This window comes from Indicator indicator, chromosome 1, assembly GCF_027791375.1.
Source record: "Indicator indicator isolate 239-I01 chromosome 1, UM_Iind_1.1, whole genome shotgun sequence".
Classification (NCBI taxonomy): Eukaryota; Metazoa; Chordata; class Aves; order Piciformes; family Indicatoridae; genus Indicator; species Indicator indicator.
The window spans coordinates 91319341-91339217 of record NC_072010.1 but is presented as its reverse complement, the minus strand read 5'-3'; the positions used below and the strand labels follow the sequence as shown (position 1 = coordinate 91339217).

The 19877-nt window shown below is 46.7% G+C and overlaps 1 protein-coding gene across 1 annotated transcript; it reads left to right on the top strand.

Annotated features, from left to right (window-relative positions):
- Positions 1 to 526: 526 nt before the first annotated feature.
- LOC128971970 (uncharacterized) lies at positions 527 to 17990 on the top strand. Its single transcript, XM_054387768.1, has 20 exons — positions 527 to 682; positions 764 to 820; positions 2916 to 2953; positions 4238 to 4378; positions 5905 to 5967; positions 7126 to 7246; positions 7681 to 7773; positions 8777 to 8937; positions 9912 to 9997; positions 10213 to 10296; positions 11567 to 11629; positions 11771 to 11848; positions 11940 to 12028; positions 12729 to 12765; positions 14629 to 14777; positions 15536 to 15598; positions 15890 to 15965; positions 16999 to 17083; positions 17273 to 17360; positions 17880 to 17990. The coding sequence occupies exons 1-20, from the start codon at positions 527 to 529 to the stop codon at positions 17988 to 17990; spliced, it is 1839 nt and encodes a 612-aa protein (XP_054243743.1).
- The last annotated feature ends 1887 nt before the right edge of the window (positions 17991 to 19877 follow it).

The following is a 19877-nucleotide window of genomic DNA, read 5'->3' as shown; positions in this document are numbered from 1 at the left end:
CCAGGAACCGCCTTTGTTTACACCTTCCTTTATCTGGTACATGGGAATTGCTAACAGAGCCCACACGATTATAGCTGCGCAGCACCATGCAGCCGCAGGGGCTCCCCGCCGCCTCCCGCAACCCTCCCACACAAACCCACCCCTGAGACCGGTTACAGCACCGTCACCACCCTTTCCCCGAACAGCCCAGGGCCTGACCAGCTACCGACGGCGGCCCGCTGACCTGTCAGACCCCACCGATAAACCTCCGCCTCCTCCACACCCAGATCCTTCGCCCGGGCGCTGGCGGCGCGGCGAAGTGCCTGGGAGAAGCGGGACATAGCAAGAGAAGCCCGGCTAGCCTCAGCCCGCCGGGAGCCACCAAACACCGCGCTACTCCCGCCACTACTTGCCCCACAATTTCGAGCGGGGCGCATGCGCCCTTGGTAGGCAGGCGGGGCCGGCCCGCAGGCGGGGAGAGACCGGCGGCAGCGCTCCGGGAACTGGAGGACTTTAGCCGTTGCCGGGCGCAGTGGAAGGATTGGTCATGGCGCCGCTCCTGTTACTACTGCTGTGGCTACTGCCGGCCGCCGCCTTTTACCTGTGCTGCGTACGACGGCACACAGGCAGTGCGGGGGCTACGCTGTGTCGTCGGGAGCCGGGCCGGGCTGAGAAGAGGGGCTACAACCCACCGAAGGAACCCGTGAGCTGCGGGCCGGCGGGCGGGTAGGGAGCGGTGACGGGGACCGGGGCCCAGCGCTCACATCTCGCCTCCTTTCCGCAGTGGGCACCACGGCTGTGCGGCTCTGGGCTGCGGCTGTTCGTCCATGTGGCCAACACGGTGAGTAGGGGCCAGGGGCAAGCTCGCTGCCTGAGGCAAACAAGACAGTAAAACCTCAGGTTGCTTGGGGAAACCTGGACGAGGCCAAGACTGATGGGAGATCCCGAGGGAGAGGGATCTCGGTGTGAAGGTAACATTCACGTTTTGAGGGAAATTGTGGTGCTTTGCGTGATTTCAGATTCTCCCTGTCTCCCAGGTGGGATGCTGTGGGGGGAGACAGCTGGCTTCTGGGGTGAGGATGTCAGAGTGTTTTCGGCTGCATCCAGCCAGAAGCCCTCATCAAACGTAGAATGCAGTGGGCGACAGCTTTCCCCAGACGTGAAGGGATTTGAGTCCCCGGGCTTTTTTCAGAAAGGTATTGAAGACAGCTGTCCCCCGCAGTGCTCTTTCCTCAGGGTAGGCTTTGGCTTTGAAGGCAGCTGTCCCCGTAGTGCTCTCCTCGGGTAGGCTTTGGCTTTGAGGGCAGCTGTCCTCATGGCACTCTTCTTGGGTGAGCTTTGAAGGCAGCTGTCCCCCCAGTGCTCTTCTCGGGTGAGCTTTGGCTTTTAAGGCAGCTGTCCCCTCTCGAGCTTTCCTCCTCTGCTAGGCTTTGGTGTGCCTGTGAGCCTGCAGGTTGATTTAGTGCTGAGGCAGTTGTGGAGGAGACCTGACTGCTGGGGCAGAAAAGCCTGCATCCTCTTGGCGGTGAAGACCTTGTGGCATTGTCCACCCAAAAACAAGTGGATTTTGTTGTTGCTGCTTGGCATTCCTTTTGAGCCGGTGTCTAGGTTAGGCATTAAAGTCTCATTTCAACAGTGTGTCCTATTACAATCATAGAATCGTTAAGATTGCAAAAGAACTCTAGGACCATCAAGTCCAACTATCGGCCAACACCACCATGACCATGAAACCATGTCCCAAAGTGATGTGTCTACACGTTTTTTGAACATCTCTGGGGTGGTGACTCTGCTCCTGGGTAGCTTGTTCCAATGCATGAATGCTCTTTTAAGTAAAGAAATTTTTTATAATATCCAATCAAAGCCTCCCCTGGAATAACTTGAGGCCATTTCTTCTCATCCGGTTGCTAGTTACTTGGACCTTGCTATGATCTCCTTTCAGGAGCTTGTTAGTTTAGCAGCTCGTTGGGCCTGGAGTGAAGGCTAGCAGTGGGCTTTGTTAATTTGTGATAATACCTTGCAAATGGCTTTCTTCCAGGGTATAACAAGCTGAATACCTTTTTATCCTTTATTTTGTTGTGGCTTCTGGTGTGTGGTCGTGAGCTTGTTTCCTTTTCTGACATCCACTTTGGAGAGGGACACATGAGATTCTCCAGGTTATCCACCTCCTATGGGATTGTACTGGTTTAGATTAGATGTAGATTAGGAGCGATGCCCTTTCAAAAAGAGACTGTAATTCTTATGTAATGTGTGAAGCAACATCACTTCTTGGATCTAGAAATGTGAGCCTTACTTCAGACATAACATGTTTTTGCAATCCATTGTTGAGCTGTTAAGACAGGCTAGAACAAGGTTGGTATTGCTGTGAACTGGGACCACTCGTGTTGCTGCACTGGGAAAGAAGTTATTCAAAGAGTGTTTTCAGCTGTCTTCTGACATGGAATCTTTCAATTTCTCATGCTCTTCCAAGTTGACTTGATTTAGTACAGGATCTGACTGAGCAACAGGAAAGACTAACAGCGGGATAAACAAGATGGATAAGGTAGAAACTTACTGCTAATGTTTGCATAGTCTGCAGAGCATGAAGAAAAGTAATGGATGGGAGCTGTGTAGGTGTCTTAACAGTGTTGCAGCCACCAGCTGCAGGCTTTCTGGACTGAGTCAGGGAAGGACAAAGGCAGGAGAACCAGAAGAATACACTCCTTATACTAATATGAGAGGTGGGAGAAAAGTATTTCAAGGCAATTTTGCAGCCTGAAATAGAAGTATTTGTGCCTCTTCATTTTTAATGTTTTTTTTTTTACTGCATAGCACTGCATGCTCTCTAGTGTGCTCTGAGACTGCAGCAATTTTGAGCATGTTCAGCATTCCTTGTCTAGCAAGGAGGGTGTTCAGGTCAAAGTTACTGCAAACCAATGTTTCTGCTTGCTTTCTTCTAGGCTTTTGGACAGGTCTGCTTACTGCCATTCTTAATGAGGTAAGAGCAGGGAGTTTTCTCCCCTCCAAGGTTGTCTGTTTGTTTGTTTGTCTGTTTTTTAAAGTGCTTGCATTGCATACCACTTAACAGGTTATCTGAAACAACCGTTTTTAAGAGGGATGCTGCCGAATTTTATTGGAGAGTGAGAAAGATTATTTCATAGATGTTTTTTACTAGATTCTTTTTTTAATAACTACTTTGGTTTGTGTGACCTTTTTTTTGCACCCTCAGACAGGTGCATAGAAACCAAAATCCCCAGTTTTCCTCTTTGTCTTTCTATGCCTCTGCTAAAGAGCAATCTTTCTTTCAAAGATTGTGGATGCACAAATCTGCTACACTGGTAAATCACCCACAGTGGTAAAAGAATAGTAGCAATGGGGAAATGAGGCCAGATGTGAAGTTCAGAGGTTATAGTATGTTCTTTTTAAGGATATGCACTGTTTTCAGTCAGCCTTTTCTCCTTCTCTTGCACTTATGTTTTTGTTTAGAAACTGTGTTCTCAGGTGTATGTTGCACAAAGAGCTACTCAGATAAGAGAAGTCAGGAACCTCAGGCTCATAGAATCATAGAATTGTTTCAGCTGGAAAAGACCTCCAGGGTCATCAAGTACAACCATCAACCTAAGATCATCATGGCCATTAAACTATGTCCTGAGGTGTGGTTTGCCCATCATTTGATAGGTCAGCTGTATGTAAACCCAGGACACTGGGAAATGTATTAAATATAATTGGTACCCATGAATCTTTACTTGAGGCATAGACTTTTTGAATGAATCAAACCCAGACAAGTGTCACTGCTGTTACACAGCAGATCATTCCTTGACATCTGTGACAGGGTCTTGATTCCCTTGCTTTATGTGTTCCAAGCCCTGGACCTGTGCTGCAGTGTCCTTTGTATGAGATTGCAAGTGAACTGCGTTGAAGCAGGTCATGGTTTATACTGCTTTCTGCTTTTCTTTTCCTCTCCATTCCTGTATTTACTGGTCTTATAGATAATATATCTAATATAAAAGTGTGTCAAACTTTCACTGTTTCATTTCTAGCTTCGTTGATAGAGGCTGGCTGGCCTTAAATCAAGGGGTAGGAGGCTTTGTTAAGCAAGAAGAATAGATTTGATGCTGCCCTTGGGGAAGGTGGGAGAGATTATCTTGTAAATGTTGCAACTCCCTGCTGTGAAAGCAGACTGCTTAGACAAAATGTTCTTGGGTAAAGTTCCCTCTGAAGAGTCTGAAAAATTAGTCATGGTAGAGCTTGCAGTCTCTGGCAGTGACTCTCTCTCTTTCAGGCTGAACAACTTCTTGCTTATGCGTTCACTTGACATTCATGAAGATCCCACATTTATCCCAGAGGTTGCTGCAGAGGGTAGAGAAGACAAGTCTGAAGCTAAAAACACTTCAAATATTATAGAGCAGCTGCTGGATGCAAGGTCAGTTTGAGAGCAAAGGAACACACTTGTTGGCACTGTTGTGTGAGTGAGAAGCTGTTGTCAGTAATCTGGATTAAAATCTTTCTCCACACTCAGCTATTTTACAAAACAAATACTACTGTCAATCTTCTTTCCTTTTGTAACTTACAAATCACCAGTAGTTACAAGCATTGTGAAGTTTCTAGAAGCTTCGGGGAGCCTGCTTATTGGGGAGAGAATAAATTCTGCCCTTGTCAGGGCTCTGCACTGCAAGAACACGTACACTTAGTGGTTGGCTAGTTGGTGTGTACAGGCCTTTCAGTGAGTTTGCAGCTGTGCTGCTTGTTGCCTGCAAAGACTCTCAAAGAGAACATAGGGGTTGCTTGGAGAAGAGAAGGATCACAGGTTTGTAAAGAAAACAATCTGCAAGAAATTAGGCTTTGTTAGTTAGGTCGTTTGGATAAAAGCCTGTTCAGCTTCTTGTTTGCAGACTGTGCTTGATAAAATCCCACTAGATTTCAGGCAAAACGTTACTCACTTGGTGTGTCTGGCTGAAGTGAGAGCAGCTGTGCTGCTATGAATGCTCTCCCCTTTTGGTTCTTAATTGTGGATCTGGTCAGTAGTTACTGAAGATGTCTATGAGCTGCCCTTCATCATCATCTCAGAGATGCTGATCACATCTCTGTATGTGCCTTGGCTTTTAGCAGGACTAAGCTTACTCCCTGCTTGAAGTCTTAAGATAGAGCAAGGAAAAATTTTCAGCTCCTTCACTTTCAGAGGGAGGGATGTATTTCCTGCAGGTTCTGCCATCTTGTTCTTGTGTCCTCAGCTCCACCATTCCTTTGCTGAGTATTACAGGGCAGGTTGCTGGAGCCGTCCCCCCTTCCCTTCATAGCAAATTACGGTGCTCTTAAGCCATCCTATTGCAAGAGATAGCCACTGGTTTGAGTGATGATAGGGAGATATCACAGGAGTAGTAACTGTAGTTAGCTCTTCAGATGATACTATGTTCATCCTGTTGCAATGAGAAAATGATCTATTATGTGCTAGAGCCACCAACTTAGTTTTCAAGGAATGTGCTGATGTATGTCCTTATGTGTGCTGCATAGTTCCTTTTCACTTGCCTGTACCACACACTGTGTGTGCTGGTGGATACTTTTGGACCAAACTTGTGACAAGAGATCCTGGGAATAAGCTTACCAGTATATTCTGGGTGTTCTGTATTGGTGTGTAGCAAATGTAAACCTGGAGTAAATTTTGAACAGTTTTATGACTACTGTATTGCAGTAGAAATACAAAGCAACTAGAACATGTCAAGAAGACTTAACCTGTTATTTTTGTGGCACACTTAGTGTAGCTGGCATGTGTGCCAGGAGTCTGACAATGTGAGCTGAAATGTATAGGCTGGCAGTCCAAACAGTGTCCAGCGGGTTTACTCTTGAGTACTTACTTGGATGCCTCCACTGGACTACGATGCTGAAGTCTACAGGTCTAAACAGAGGTGGATTTGATGGTTCACAGTTGCCCCTTTAATTCTTTCTTTGCAGGTCTGATTCTGTTGAAAACGGGTTTAGCTTCAAAGGGATCAAAGACTATTTGGACTGCTACCGGTAGGTGAAATTATGGTCTGGAAACAACCTGTTTTGCATGTTCTGCTGCAGTGGGGCTGCTACTGTTCCGCAAGCTCTCAAGCATCTCTTTGTTAGGACTGTCCTTGAGGTACCACTGTTTAGCATTACTTTCTGCAATCCTTTTCCTCTAATAGAATAACAAAGAAAAACCAACTAGGAGAGGTGGCACAACATTTACAAGCCCTACAAGGATAATGAAAAGCTGTTTTCCTTGGATTATTGTCTGTCATCTCTGAAAGATTCCTGCATATCTTGTTTGCCCAAACATGTGAGAAGGAGAGGAAGGTTATCTGGATTATACAAGTTGCACATACTGTGGCTCTGAAGAATCCCTTGGTTTCCCAGCTGCTTGTGCTCCTGTGAGCAGTTTGCCTGCTTTCGCTTAGTAAATATGTCCAACTCAGACCTAGAAGCACATCCCATGCTTTGAGGTTCTGCAAGCTGTTGGCTGCTCAGTTAACTCCTAGTAGTTGCCTCTGGGACATATGCCATGTGTGGAGTGCTCAGATAAATCCTCTTGCACTCCTGGCACTCATTCCTCAAGGGCTACCTCTGCCAGCAGGCCATGGCCCTGGAGCAAAAGGCTGACTCTGCAGTCTGGTGTTACAGGTGTATCCTGACTGAGAGGCTTTCACATCAGCTAAACATAGATGATGCCTTTTGCCAGGAGTGAGAGAAGGCCTGTTTGATAAGGGTGGGTTGTGACAGTACTGCTGGGGACAGCTCCTCTGTAATGGGGAAGCCTGTGTGAAGGGGGCTGGCCTCTTGGTTTTAGCTCATGATAATAGGAGATTGATAGCCTCAGGCTTTCAGGAGCTTGAGGACTCTCTTTAAAGCTGTCGGCTGTCCTTCCCTGGTTATCTAGTGGTTCAAGAATATCTGGGTAACTCTCCTGGCTCCTGCCCCTACTCTTAAGGGTTGTGGGGGTGCTGTGTGGGCAAATTCTCCCCTTGAGGAAGAGAGTCTCTTATCTTGATGGTGTCAACTGTGTTGTAATTATGACCACACACAGATTCTTAACAGTTGTTGCTTACAGTCATGACAGCTGCCATCTTGCTACATGAGATACAAAAGCCTATGCATGGGTGTGATGTGGGGGTCTTGTTGCAAGGTCTTGACTGCTATCCTGTCCTGTAGGAGTGGGAAGCTGACACCATCTCAAGTAGCAAAAAACATCATTGCCACACTGGAGGACTGTGACAAATCCACACCCCCCCTCAGAGCAATAGTGCAATGGGACCGGGAGCAAATAATGCTGGTAAGTCTGCCTGTGGTAGTAACGAGCAGTAGGATCCATTAGTAGGGGCAGTAGGATCCATTAGAAGGGGCAGTAGATCTTTTGCTGATATGTTGCATGGAAAAATATGTACATTTTTCCTTCCTCCTTGTGTAGAGAACTACAAACAAGTTTGCTTTCTTTCCTGCAAAGAGAGGTAGCATTAAAGCAATCTGTTTCTTGCTAGATGACTGTTTAAAACAAGAATTCTGTGCTTATGTAGTATCCATTAGCATAGATACGTCCAAGTAGCAGTTTCCCATCAGCATATGTTGGGAGAAGAAAGAAACTTTTACAGTTCAGCTTAGTAGCAGGCTGAGAGCCATTTTTGGTATCTGTTCTGGTACTGGTAATGACCTTCAGCTCAACTAAATATATATAACATAACAAGTATTTTTTTTCCCCCTTCTGTGCAGATGGCTGAGGCCTCCACTGCTCGTTACAGGAATAAATGTACCCTGTCTTATCTGGATGGTATCCCAGTGTGTCTGAAAGAAGAGTTCAAAGTGGTGAGTTTCCTTGTTTAGGCAGCAGTTGATGCTGCAGGTGGTCAAGCTGGACAACTCACTGCAACAGGGTTTTAAGGCTAACTCCTCAGCAGAAGCCTGAGAACGTGTTTGCAGTAGGGGTTTGTAATGAGTAGGATTAACAAGTTTTGCCAGGTGAAGACAGATCTTGGGTACAGCAGATGTATTCCTTACCTTGTACTGATCTCTTTAATGCATGGGGAGTAGATGGTGGGGGATGGAAACAGTCCCTGGTATGATGAAATGAGTCTGTATAGAAGGATCTGTAGTGGTGGGTGTATTTCTCAGGCACTGACTCTGCTCCACTGGCAAAGCAACTCTCTCACCCTAAAGGACATGTGTCAGAAATATGCAGCTTACTTTGGAAAAATCTCTGCTCTCAATGAGTTTTGCCTGGGGCCAGCAACAGCTACTGTTAAATGCTCCTGTTGTAGGCTCTGCAGAGACAACCACAGGTGGGTGTCTTGCTTGTGTACAGGTTCTTCCACATTGCTGCCTCAAAATGAAGAGTACTTAGCTTACCCGGACATGGAGTCCATCTGGCATTTTGAGATATGTCTGTGTCTAATCATGGTGCCTTGCTTCAAATGGTGTGGATCTGAACCACTGCAGCTCTGTCCCTAGAAAAGTGGAAAGTGGAGCTCCTGTGTGCTGTGGAGCCAAGGTGACTGTTCTGCAATTTCTGGACATAGCAATTACATTGCTGCAGGGAGGCAGACTTTGTAACCATCTACATATTTCAGCTGTTCTGTATCATGGTATTAAAAGGACTCCTCTGCATGGGAGAAGGAGCAAATTTTGAAGGGTTGGGCATCCCTCCTAACAGAAACAACACAAGACAAGTTGAAGAGTGAAGCATCTTGGCCCTTACCTCTTTGGGCCCTGATGGGGTCTGTTCTGAAGTTGTGTTCATGTGAAGCACACACATATGCCTGCCTACTTTGCCAGGGTTGTAGGATGAATAATACAGTGTCTTCTTGCTAAGGTACCTTACCATCACCGTGTGGGAACAGTCTATCTTGGGACAAAGCCTGAAACAGAAGATGCTACTGTGGCCAAGAAGCTGCGAGAGGCAGGGGCTATCATTATTGGGGTCTCAAATATGCATGAACTAGGGACTGGAACAACTGGATGCAACCCTAATAGGTAAAAATCCCTTTCCCCTCTCTTCTTCCAGGCCAGGTGATTACCTAGTATGTACTAGAGAAGGAGGGAGAGAGAAGTGAGATAAGAGTAAGAGGGAAAAAAGTATCACCACGCCCAGCTCCAGCAGTGTCCTGTGTGGGCAATGTCTTCTTTGTGGTGGGTGCACACCAATAATTAGTGGTGCTGCCTTTTATTTCCAAATTCCCCTTCATTCCTCACCTAGGGGTGGTTGGCAGAGGTGGTCTTACAGCAGGGTGGATCATGCCCTTCTTGTGTGATGGCTCAGGTGCTTTGGGACCCCTCGAGTTGGCACAGATGCAGACAGCTAAGCAGTGTCTGAACTACAACATCCTGTTCCATGAGTAGGCTGTCACAGCTGCTTGAATACAAAGAAGGGAGTAGAAAAGCAGTCTGAGACAAACCTCCCTCTGTGGCAGCAAAGAAGCTTGTTTGAGATAAACTTCTTTGGTAACCCAGCCCCAGCTTTCATGCACATGCAGCTGGATGGGACTGGGGCTCCCCTTCAGCTGCAACAACGTGCCAGGGCATTTCCTCAGTGCGTGAGGTCAGCTGGATACCCAGCCACTTGGCAGGTCTCTGGTGTCTGGTGGTCAGACTGGAGGCTTTGGGAGCTGCTGCTCTGGGATAAAGAGCAGAGCTGAGGATGCTGATTTGCTTGTCTTTAAGAATTGCTGGCCACCAAGTGCTCCACCTGTTGGAACTGCCTGCTGCACTGCGTTGTGCAGTAATGGCACAGTGCTGTTGCAGACAGAAGAGCTGGAGCGGCATCTGTTCTCTTGCTTTGAGTCCCTGTCTTTTGGATAGTCATTGCATTTTGTTTTGTAGGGACATAGTGCTCTCTGGGGTATCTCTTAGAGATCAGAATCCCTGAGCTGCGCTTCTGGATCTTTTCCTGCCCTGTAGTGCATGTGGTCCTTCCTAGGAAAACATTCAATGCTATTTGTCTGCTTCAGATACCACAAGATCCCTAGGAATCCTTACAAGCCTAACTGCTTCACAGGTGGGAGCTCCAGTGGGTCAGCAGCAGCTGTAGCAGCAGGTAGGTGGTTCTAAACAGAGTTCAAGGGTGGTGGGATGAAGGTTCTAAGCCAGAGTACCTCAGGCATTTAGTTTTATGAGGGAGCTTAGGAGCTGGAGGGAACTTCTAGCTGAACAGAGCACAATGTGTGCTGTCTTGGCTGCAGCTGCTGCTCGAATGGACAGGACAACACAATGTCTCTCTGACCACAGGCAAATGTGTGGGGTTTTTTGTAGGTCTCTGCCCGGTGGCTATTGGCACAGATGGAGGCGGCTCTGTGAGGATTCCTGCTTCGTTCTGTGGTGTGGTGGGACTGAAAGGTAGAGCTCTTTAAGCATGGGGGAGCAGTGGGGGCCTGGGGGGGTGTCATTTGCTGTATCAGACAGAATGCCACAGTCAACCCAGGCACAATACATTAATTCCTGTCAAGCAAAACTTGACCAGGGAAACTCTGGAATATGGAGTCCTGTGGGTTGGACTGGCAGATGGAAGTATTCTCAGTACTGGCTACTGAAGAGAGTTTCAACAAAACCTAGCTTACTTGAGTCAAATGCTAAACAAAACCATGAAGGCTGCTTTTCTTTCTGCCCACTGGCCTGTCCCTCTTCAATCTTCTTTCTTTGCCTGGAGGTGTTCGCAACATGGTTAGGTATCTGTAGGGAGGTGGTGAGAAGCATCTCTACCCATGGTGGTTTGCCATCACCCCAATTACATGGAGAGGCTGATGCTGCTCAGATTTGTATCTGATAAGTTAAACCTGGTAAGAAGTTTGGATGGAACCAGGATATAGCTGTTCCTTCTTACCTCAGTGTTACAAGAAACAGCAGTGCAGTTTTTACAGGATTAATGTAATCAAGAAGAATGTGCACAAGTCAAGAAATGGACAGGTCAGTGGCCACAGCATGGAAGGTGGTGAGGCAGGGTTGTCAGCTGGAAAGAGATGCCAGCTTTTGAGGATGGATTATCAATTCAAAGTATCTTGGCTGCTTCAGCTGAAACCAGATACTCATCTGTGAATCTCTTTCCATTCTTCACATGTGATCAGCGTGGGCACATTCCTCTGCAGCCTGCTTTCGGTGAACAGGGGGGGTTGGACTAGATGATTCCCAGAGGTCCCTTCCAATGCCTACCATTCTGTGATTCTGTAACTGGTCAGGAAGGTGGTATGAATGCTTGCAGAAGACAGCTGATGTTAGGCGTGAAGTATCACTGGTGACGTGGGTGAAATCTCCCAGGTGGTGGTATCTCCTGCTGTTGATAGTCCTGCTCCTGCCTCTCTGTACTCCATACTGCTGCTTCTGCATATGTAAAGTCCTGTATTTCAAAACATCCTTGCACATATTTCCCCTCAACTAGTTTCTTGGAGGTGGGGGGAACAGTTTGGCTGTTGAAGGCCTCTCTCTCCCTAGAACAGATTGTGGCCAGCAGAACAGGTACTGAAAGGTGAGTGCCTGGGCTCTGAAATGGCAGCTTTAAAAGTGACTGGCAGAGGTATTTTGCTTACTGACTGAGTGTACCAGCACTGTTCTGGATCAGATCTTAGCAGCAACTGATGGTACCTTAGTTAAATGTCCATTTCCTTCTCTCTAGGTACGTTTGGGCGCATCAGTGGTCATGGCTGCTTGCCACTCTCCTACTCCACAGTCAGTGTAGGTAAGAGGACTTGCGCCACACTACAGGGACCTTGCTGTGTGGTGTTCTTACAGGGGAGGCAGTCTGTACCCACAGAACACCTTGGAAGGAAGGTGCTATTTACCCTTTGTCACATTTTTCTAACTGCTGTCTCTTTTGCAGGCCCTATCTGTACTTCAGTGACAGATGCAGCCATTGTTTACAGTGTCCTTGCTGAGCCAGATCCGCTCTATCCATATGGTAGGTGAGCCCTCTTCCTCCTGGAGTCCTGGTGCTGTGCTTTCCTGTTATCTGTTCCTAGATAACAGTGTGAACTGTTTGCTCCCTGCAGGACTGAACCAGCCCAAAGCAACCCTGACTGATATGTGTGCTCTTGACCTGAAAGGCTTAAAACTGGGAGTGGACTGGACATATTTTAAGGTGCCTGTTCTATCTGTTTCTGCTGCTTTGCGAAATGAAATGTTAAAGGAATTCAGAGCATTCACTCTTCTCTTGTCTGTCATCATTAGAGCATCTTCTCTTTAGCTCTCTAACTGGAAGAGAATATAGCCTGGGTGAAAATACTTGACAGGGTTAGATTTCCGCCCCCCCCTCCCCATAAGGCAACCTTTTGATTAAAAGCTTGTTGGGGGCATGAGGAAAGGTAAGGACTGTACAGTGGATAACAAACACTATGCTTCCTTATATTGCTGTTTCTATCTGAAGCAGAGTTTCTGAACTGATTACAAAAGGCTAAAATCAAATGAGGAAAGTCAGTGTATCCATTTGGTGACAATGCTGTAGGTGCTGAGTGGGATTTCATCATCCCAGTGTAGAAACTGGGCTTGAAAGATCATATGCTTGGCAATTGTAATGCAGCCTCCCTTCTTTCTTGGAGGAAAACAAAGGCTCTTCTTGGCTCTGCCTCTGTGCAGAGGAGGAATATCTTCTCCTCTGGAAAAAACTACCTTTCCTCTAACTTAGGGGTATACCTGCAAGCTATTCTTTTGCAGCCAGTGGCCTAAGGCAATTAAGGCTGTTTCACTAAGGTTAGGGACAGGAACAAGGAAAGCTCCATAAGGACTGAAGTCCTGGTGGGTGTGCTCAAAAGCCTACTTCGTTCTTTCCTCTCATTCTCTAGGCATGTGATGCTGAAGTCGCGTCCATCTGTGAGAAAGGTAAAGAGGAAAAATCTCTTATTCTGCCTAATGTCGTGGTGTCACTTGGTGCTCCTGTTACGTGAAAGATCTGCCTAAAGTCCTTGAAGAGCAACACAGGAACTTCCACCTCAACATGAGGAAAAACTTCTTTACTGTAAGGGTGACAGACTACTGGAACAGGCTGCCCAGTAGGGTTGTGGGGTCTCTGTCTCTGGAGACTTAAGACCTATCTGGATGTGTTCCTGGGTGACCTGCTGCAGGTGATCCTGCTTTGGTAGTGGAGTTGGACTTGATCTCCAGAGATCCCTTTGAACACCTAACATTCTGTGATTCTGTGGAAGAGGTCCAGCTGGACAAAGAGCAGTAGCAGTAGCTTTGTATTAGAGTAGCCTTCTGGACTGCTGAGGGTTAAAAAGCTCAGCAGTTCCAGGCTTTTCAGATTACAATGGAAGAATGGAGTCCAGTGTGCTAAGCCTCTGTCTGCATAAAGACAGATCTATGCTCAGTCATACTTTCTCTTCAAGCTTTAATGATGAAAGACTTAAGGGAGGGACATGTTTCACAGCATAATGTTCAGCAGGAAAGACAGGGTTAGGTCTTTGATTTATCCAGTCCTCTGGGATTTCCTTGAAATCATCTTAATGATGCCTTTAGGGTGCCTTTGTCAGGTTTTAGACTAAGCAAAACTGACCCTGGCAAGTACTAAGGGATTGGGGAGGAAGACTCTACAATGCCTGGTGTAGTAGTTGGCCTCTTACACATTGGAGCTGGGAGAGTTCACAGCATTCAGGCTTTCTTAGCCTGTATTTACTTCAGCCTCTTTATTTCCATAGACATGTTTCTACGTGCGTAGAGTGTTTCTGGGAGAGATGCAGCATAAAGCTGTGAAGTAGGCAAGCTTGTGTATTTATGAAGAAGTTGGGGTCAAACAAAGAAGGGGTTTCTTTTTAAACTGAAAAAGATTCACTTTTCCCAACGTCTTGGTGTTCAGCATTGCTGAAGCGCATCAGGATTCAGTGAAGCTGTACTATTGACCTGGTCTCTTGAGCATCCCCTGGGTTCCTCTACCATTACAATTCAGAAGAATGAGAATCTCATGATAGTAAGTAGACACTTTGTGGTGGTAGAACACCGGTCATGTTAAGTGCTCAGAGAAGCATTGTCAGTTCACCTTTACTCTGTTAACTGTGGAGCTAAAGGGAGGAGATGAAGTTGCCTGAAATGCAGTGGGTAAGTTAGAAACCTGTCTGGAAGCCCCTACTCCTGCCCTGTTGGACTGTTGAGATCCAGTTAGGCTGAAGGCTTTTAGCTAGGAGAAGCATCTGTAGGAGTTTGCATGCTACATGATGCACTGAAGATGCTTGCCTTGTAATGGTTTGTGGGCTCTCTCACTTTGTGAGAGGGTGGGGATTTGTAGCCCTTCTGTGAAGTTTGATGAACTCAGGGATGCAGTCACAGGATCACAGGATGTTAAGGGTTGGAAGGGACCTCCAAAGGTTGAGTCCAACCCCCCTGACAGAGCAGGACCATAGAATCTAGCACAGGTCACACAGGAATGCATTCAGATGGGTCTTGAAAGCCTCCAGAGAAGGAGACTCTACAACCACTCTGGGCAGCCTGTTCCAGTGCTCTGTGACCCTCACAATGAAGAAGTTCCTCCTCATGTTGATGTGAAACCTCCTGTGTTGTAGTTTATATCCATTGCCCCTTGTCTTACCACAGGGTGCAACGGAAAAAAACCCTGTCTCCTCCCTCTTGACACTCAGCCCTCAGATATTTATAAACATTTATTAAATCCCCTCTCAGTGTTCTCCAGACTAAAAAGCCCCAGGGCTCTCAGCCTCTCCTCATAGGTCTGTGCTTTGCTTGTTCTTTATGCAGTTGTGTGGCACCTGCAGAGTTTGGGAGCTTGTGTGGTTGAAGTGTCTCTTCCAGAGATGGAGGAAGTGCGAGTAGCACATGCAACCTGCATTCTCAGTGAGATGAGGGACTTCCTGCAACCTGACTTCAATAAACATTTCCATGAAATGGTAAGTAGCTGCAGCTTGGACCAGTGGCAGTTGTTGTCCTGGCTGATAAAGAACAAGTGTCTGGGATGCATTAGGAAGAGTGTGTCCAGCAGGTCAGGGGAGGTTCTCCTCCCTCTCTGCTCTGCCCTAGTGAGACCACATCCTCCCCAGTTCAAGAGTGACAGGGATATACTAGAGAGAGTCCAGTGGAAGGCTACAAGGATGATTAAGGTACTGGAGCATCTGTCTTCTGAGGAAAGGTTGAGAGACCTGGGTCTGGAGAATAGAATGCTGAGAGGGGATCTTATTAATGTAATTAATATTGACAAATATCTGAAGGATGGGTGTCAAGAAGGGGCCAGTGTCTTTTCAGTGGTGCAGACGAACTGGAACACAGGAAATTCCATTTCAACATGAGTAAAAACATTGCTGTGAGTGAGGTGGAGCACTGGACCTGACTGCCCAGAGGTTGTGGAGTCTCCTTCTCTAGTGACTTTCAAGACCTATCTGGATGTGTTCCTGGATGACCTGCCCTAGGTGATCCTGCTTTGGCAGGGACGTTTCACTTGCTGACCTCCAGAGGTCCCTTCTGGCCCTTATTGTTCTATGATTCTATGAAGTGTCATGTGAGTGAGAAACCTGAGGCTCTTCTGCTTTTTCTATGACAAACAACCTGTTGGATGACTACTGATGCAGGATAGCAGACCTGGAAGGAAAGTCCTGGGTCTTAGTTTCTTGTGAGTAGAGCCATGACTGATGGTGTTTGTTTTTTCTTTCAGAACTTGGAGACTCGGGCTACCCTGGCCTTGGCTTCCCAGTTCTCAGCTCTGGATTACATTACGGTAAAGAGCACACAGTGGTGAAGGCTGAAGGGAGACACCTGGTGAAATTGTAAAGATGGGGTAGAGGATTCTCTTAACCTCCCCATACTCCTGGGGACTACTGCCCTCTGCTGTGGCTGAGTGGTGGGGCGCCACAGAGGACGTACCACCTGGAGTGGTATCCTTCCAAACTGCAGGAATGGTGTCGTCTTTTGCAACGGCATAAGCTCTGATTAGCAGAGGCTGTCAACATCAAGCATGAGCCTCGTGAATGAAAAGGCCCTGGTCAGACACTCCTCTCTCTGCTTGCAGGCAAACCGACAGAGAACTCGGAGCATGACGTTTTTGCGAGAGATCTTCAGCACTGTGAACTGTATCCTTACACCAGGTACTGGCAGTCTTGGCCAAAGAGCTGATCTCCGTCGGCTGCATGGTGCAGTTTAACCACAGCCAGGCTGTTCGCTTTCCCTGCCATCTTTTAAGGAAGGACTTTGCTCTGCCTCAAGCCTTTAGATGAAGATGCGGCCTGGTTAGAAAGGCTGCTATGTATTTCTAGACTTTTACTGCCTGGTCCCATGGCAGTGAGAAACTCCTCCTTGGTACTTGAAACAGGAGATGCAGAGCCAGCACATTTACACAGGAGGGACCGGACATCTCCTTATGCAGGCAGATGTTCTTGCTCTAAATAGAAACTAACCACTTAATTCATAAATCCCAGTGGCTTGATTGCATTCCAGGGCCCAGAGACACTGTGGCATCTCCATCCCTGGCACTGGTGAGGCCACACCTGGAATACTCTGTTCAGTTTTGGGCTCCTCACTACAAGATATGGAGGTGTTGGAGTGTGTCCAGAGAAAGGCAACAAAGCTGGTACAGGCTCTAGATGACAGGTCTTATGAGGAGTGTCTGAGGGACTTGGGATTGTTCCAGAGAAAAGAAAGCTGAGAGACCTCATTGCTTTCAAAAAGTACCTGAAAGGAGGCTGTAGTGAAGTGGGGGTCGGTCTCTTCTACCTAGTATCAGATAATGGAACAAGAGGAAATGTCCTGAAAGTGTGCTGGGGAGGCTTAGATTGGATATTAGGAAAAAATTCTTTCCTGAAAGAGTGTTCAGGATTTGAAATAGGTTACTTAGGGAGGTGGTGGAGTCACTGTCCCAGGAGGTGTTCAAGAAATGTGTGGACATGGTACTTCAGGACATGATTTACTGGCCATGCTGGTGTTTGGTTGATGGTTGGACTTGGGTCATCTTAGAGGTCTTTTCCAACCAAAACAATTCTATGCATCTATGGTACTCTAAAGCCACTCTGACATAGTCTAAGGCAGCCTGATCTAGCTAACTCTCCTTGAGGCAGAGGGTTACACAAGATGACCCTTTGAGGTCCTTTTCAGTCTCACAGTTGTTTTTTGATTCCTCCACAGCTGTTCCTTCCACTGCCCCAAGAATCTATGAATCTGACCTTGTGACTGGAAGCAGTGATTTGGCCTTCACAGTCCAGTCCATGAGGTAAGAAGAGTGATGTTTGCACTAAGGGAGCAAAAATTTGGGAACATCTGGAGGCTAGCTGTACTAAGTGAAGGAACTCAGGCTGTAGAGCAAGAGAGCTTGATCTTAGCTGCCCTTCCCAAAAAAAGGATGACTTTGCTGCTGTCCCAAGCCAGGAATCAGAAACACTGATGACAGCTTTTCCCCCAGGTTCATGCAGCTTGGTAACTTCACTGGGATTCCAGGCCTTGTGGTGCCAGTTGGATATTCTACTGCTGGGCTCCCTATCAACTTCCAGGTGAGTATTGACTCTTTGTGCATGCTGGGTCACAAAATCTCCAGCTTGGCTTTATCCTGAACTACTATAGCCAGAGCCTGCTGTTCCACACAGCACATTTGACAGGTACTGCTGGTAAAGTTTTACTTGGCAAGTGAAGAGACTTGACTCAGGGTAACTCATTCCTGAACGAGGAACTCTTTGGGTATCTGGGAGATAGATTTCTCTGTCTCCCTGTCTACTTGCATCAGGACCCACTATTTGTCACTACTCTTTACTCTCTTTTCCTCATTTCTCAGTTCTGTAACTTCTTTAGGTCCTTTCTTGCTCTTCTTGAGATGAGTCTTCCTGATCTCAGCTGCACTGGTGCCATACTTAATAGGGTAAAAGGGAAGAGCGTGTGTCCTTTTGGCGCTGTTGCGGGGAGAGGGGGACGAGCTGTTTTGCAGGGCTTTTGAGAGTGTCCATATGTGATGATACTACTCTTCTCTCTTCTTTTTTTTTTTTTTTTTCCCTTTTCTTTCTTTCATCTTTCCCCAGGTCATGGCAAAATGGTGGGACGAAGCTGTTCTTCTGAGGGTCGGCCTGAAGCTAGAGCAGTTTCGTTATCAGACCAAAAAGCCATCCATTTATTATGACATCCTCGTATAAGGATGTGACCAAGATGGGAAACAACTTTTTTTTTTTCTCTCCCTTTTGTACTAGTCTGACCTGACCAAGTATTAGAGTGGACTTTTTTCAGTGTTCATCTGCATACGGCCTTAGTAGCAGACCATTTGAGGAAGGGGAGGAACAGTGATCTGAGCAGGCACTGATGCTACGCAGACGTAATTTTTACTCCATTTGTTATTTGATGGTCCAGTTTATACTGGGGAGACCAACTGTGCTTGCTAGTTCCTCGCTGTGTTTTTGCTAGCAGGGGAAGCTGCATCTATCTTCTGCAACTTCTTTCCATGTAGTGGTCCTGTGTAAAGATGGAAGGCAGGTGCATCTACAGGACTGCATGTGAGCAATTCATATGACTGTGTATGGAAAGGTATAACCCCTAGACCTCAAACCATCTCACAGAACTCATTTTGATCCAGGACAGAACAAAGGTCCTGTTTTGAGGGGGAGAGGCAGCTTTCATTAATAAATAACACCTGGCTCCTTTGGAAGGAGAATGATCTTAAGTTAGGTAGTGTGTGTTGTGGCCCCTTACTTAGATAAGCCCTCAGAGCAAACTAGAAAGCTGCAGAAGTGTCACTGTGCTTCTGTCCCTTGTGCTGCAATCACTGTAAGGTCAGCTGGTCTGTTTCACAAAGTACGGCTCTGCTCATTACATGAACAGTCCTACCTCTACCCTTTCAGCTTTATGTGCAGGGGGAAGAAAAAGCAGAGCATGAACCTTTGTCAGCTTTCTGACCCAAGGGCCTTGGCTCAGGATTCTGGCTTTCAGTTGCACCTCTCTATTTCTCAAGCTAAGCCTTGGGGAGCCTCTTTTCCCTGCCTGGTTGCTGAAGCATAAGTCTGCTGTCATTGAAGTAGCCAAACGGAAGAAATTACCTGGTAGTGCTGTGAAGTGCTGCTCAAGAGGTGCTGAGCCAACTATTACAGAGTTTTGAAAGTAGAAAGCTCTACTGAACAACTGGAGGAGCTTAGGGAGACCTTACTGTGCCCTTTCAATACTTAAAGGGGCCATAGAAGAAAAGTGGGGACAGACTTTTTAGCTCTACGTAAGAAGCCAATCCCCTCTTACCCCAACTGCACTTCCTTAAGTAACTAAGGGGGAATTAAGACATGAATTAAAGATGAGGCTCTGCTACATCTCCTCTGCCAGAGGAGAAGCTACAGAACACTATACTCCTACAACAAAGGCCCCAAGCCGCACTAGTTTCATTCACAGGTCCCAGACTGTAAACTCTTTGAGTACCTGTGACCTGCCAGCAGCAGTAGGGCCACATGAAAGCTCAGAGGACACCTAGGAGTAACCAAAGCTAAGCATTTCTCTTAATTTTGGAGTTGCCTGAGGTTAATGCTCAGAGGCCTCTCCTGTTGCCTACCTCTGCAGGTATCCTGGGCTTGTGATCAGGCTGCTGGAGAAGCTGTCTTATATAGACAGGAGTAGAGAAGATCACTGTATTATTACTTAGAAGGAAAGAACAGAAAGTAGCTGCAGCTTCTGCCAAACTCTATACAATTTGGGTTTTGTTTTTCCCCTGTACATACACACCCTAAGTTTAAACAGAGCTAGCACTTTACTAATGACCAAAATTAAGTCAGATAGCACCTGACTGGAAAAACATTGCATTGCTGTCTCCTTCATTATTTGAGTTACAAGTGTCAGCTTCTACCATCAGCTGTCACCAGCACCCACATGGTTGATGTTCCCTTTTATCTTCAGTTCCTCTATATGATACTGCCAGAACTTTTTCTACTATATTCTAGTGTAGTCCAGCTTTATGAAGAACAGTTTAAAAACAAAGTGTTTCCTCTAAGTAATAGTAAGTTATTAAACACTAGCAATGTACTTGGAGCAAGCCACTGCTGAAATGTATT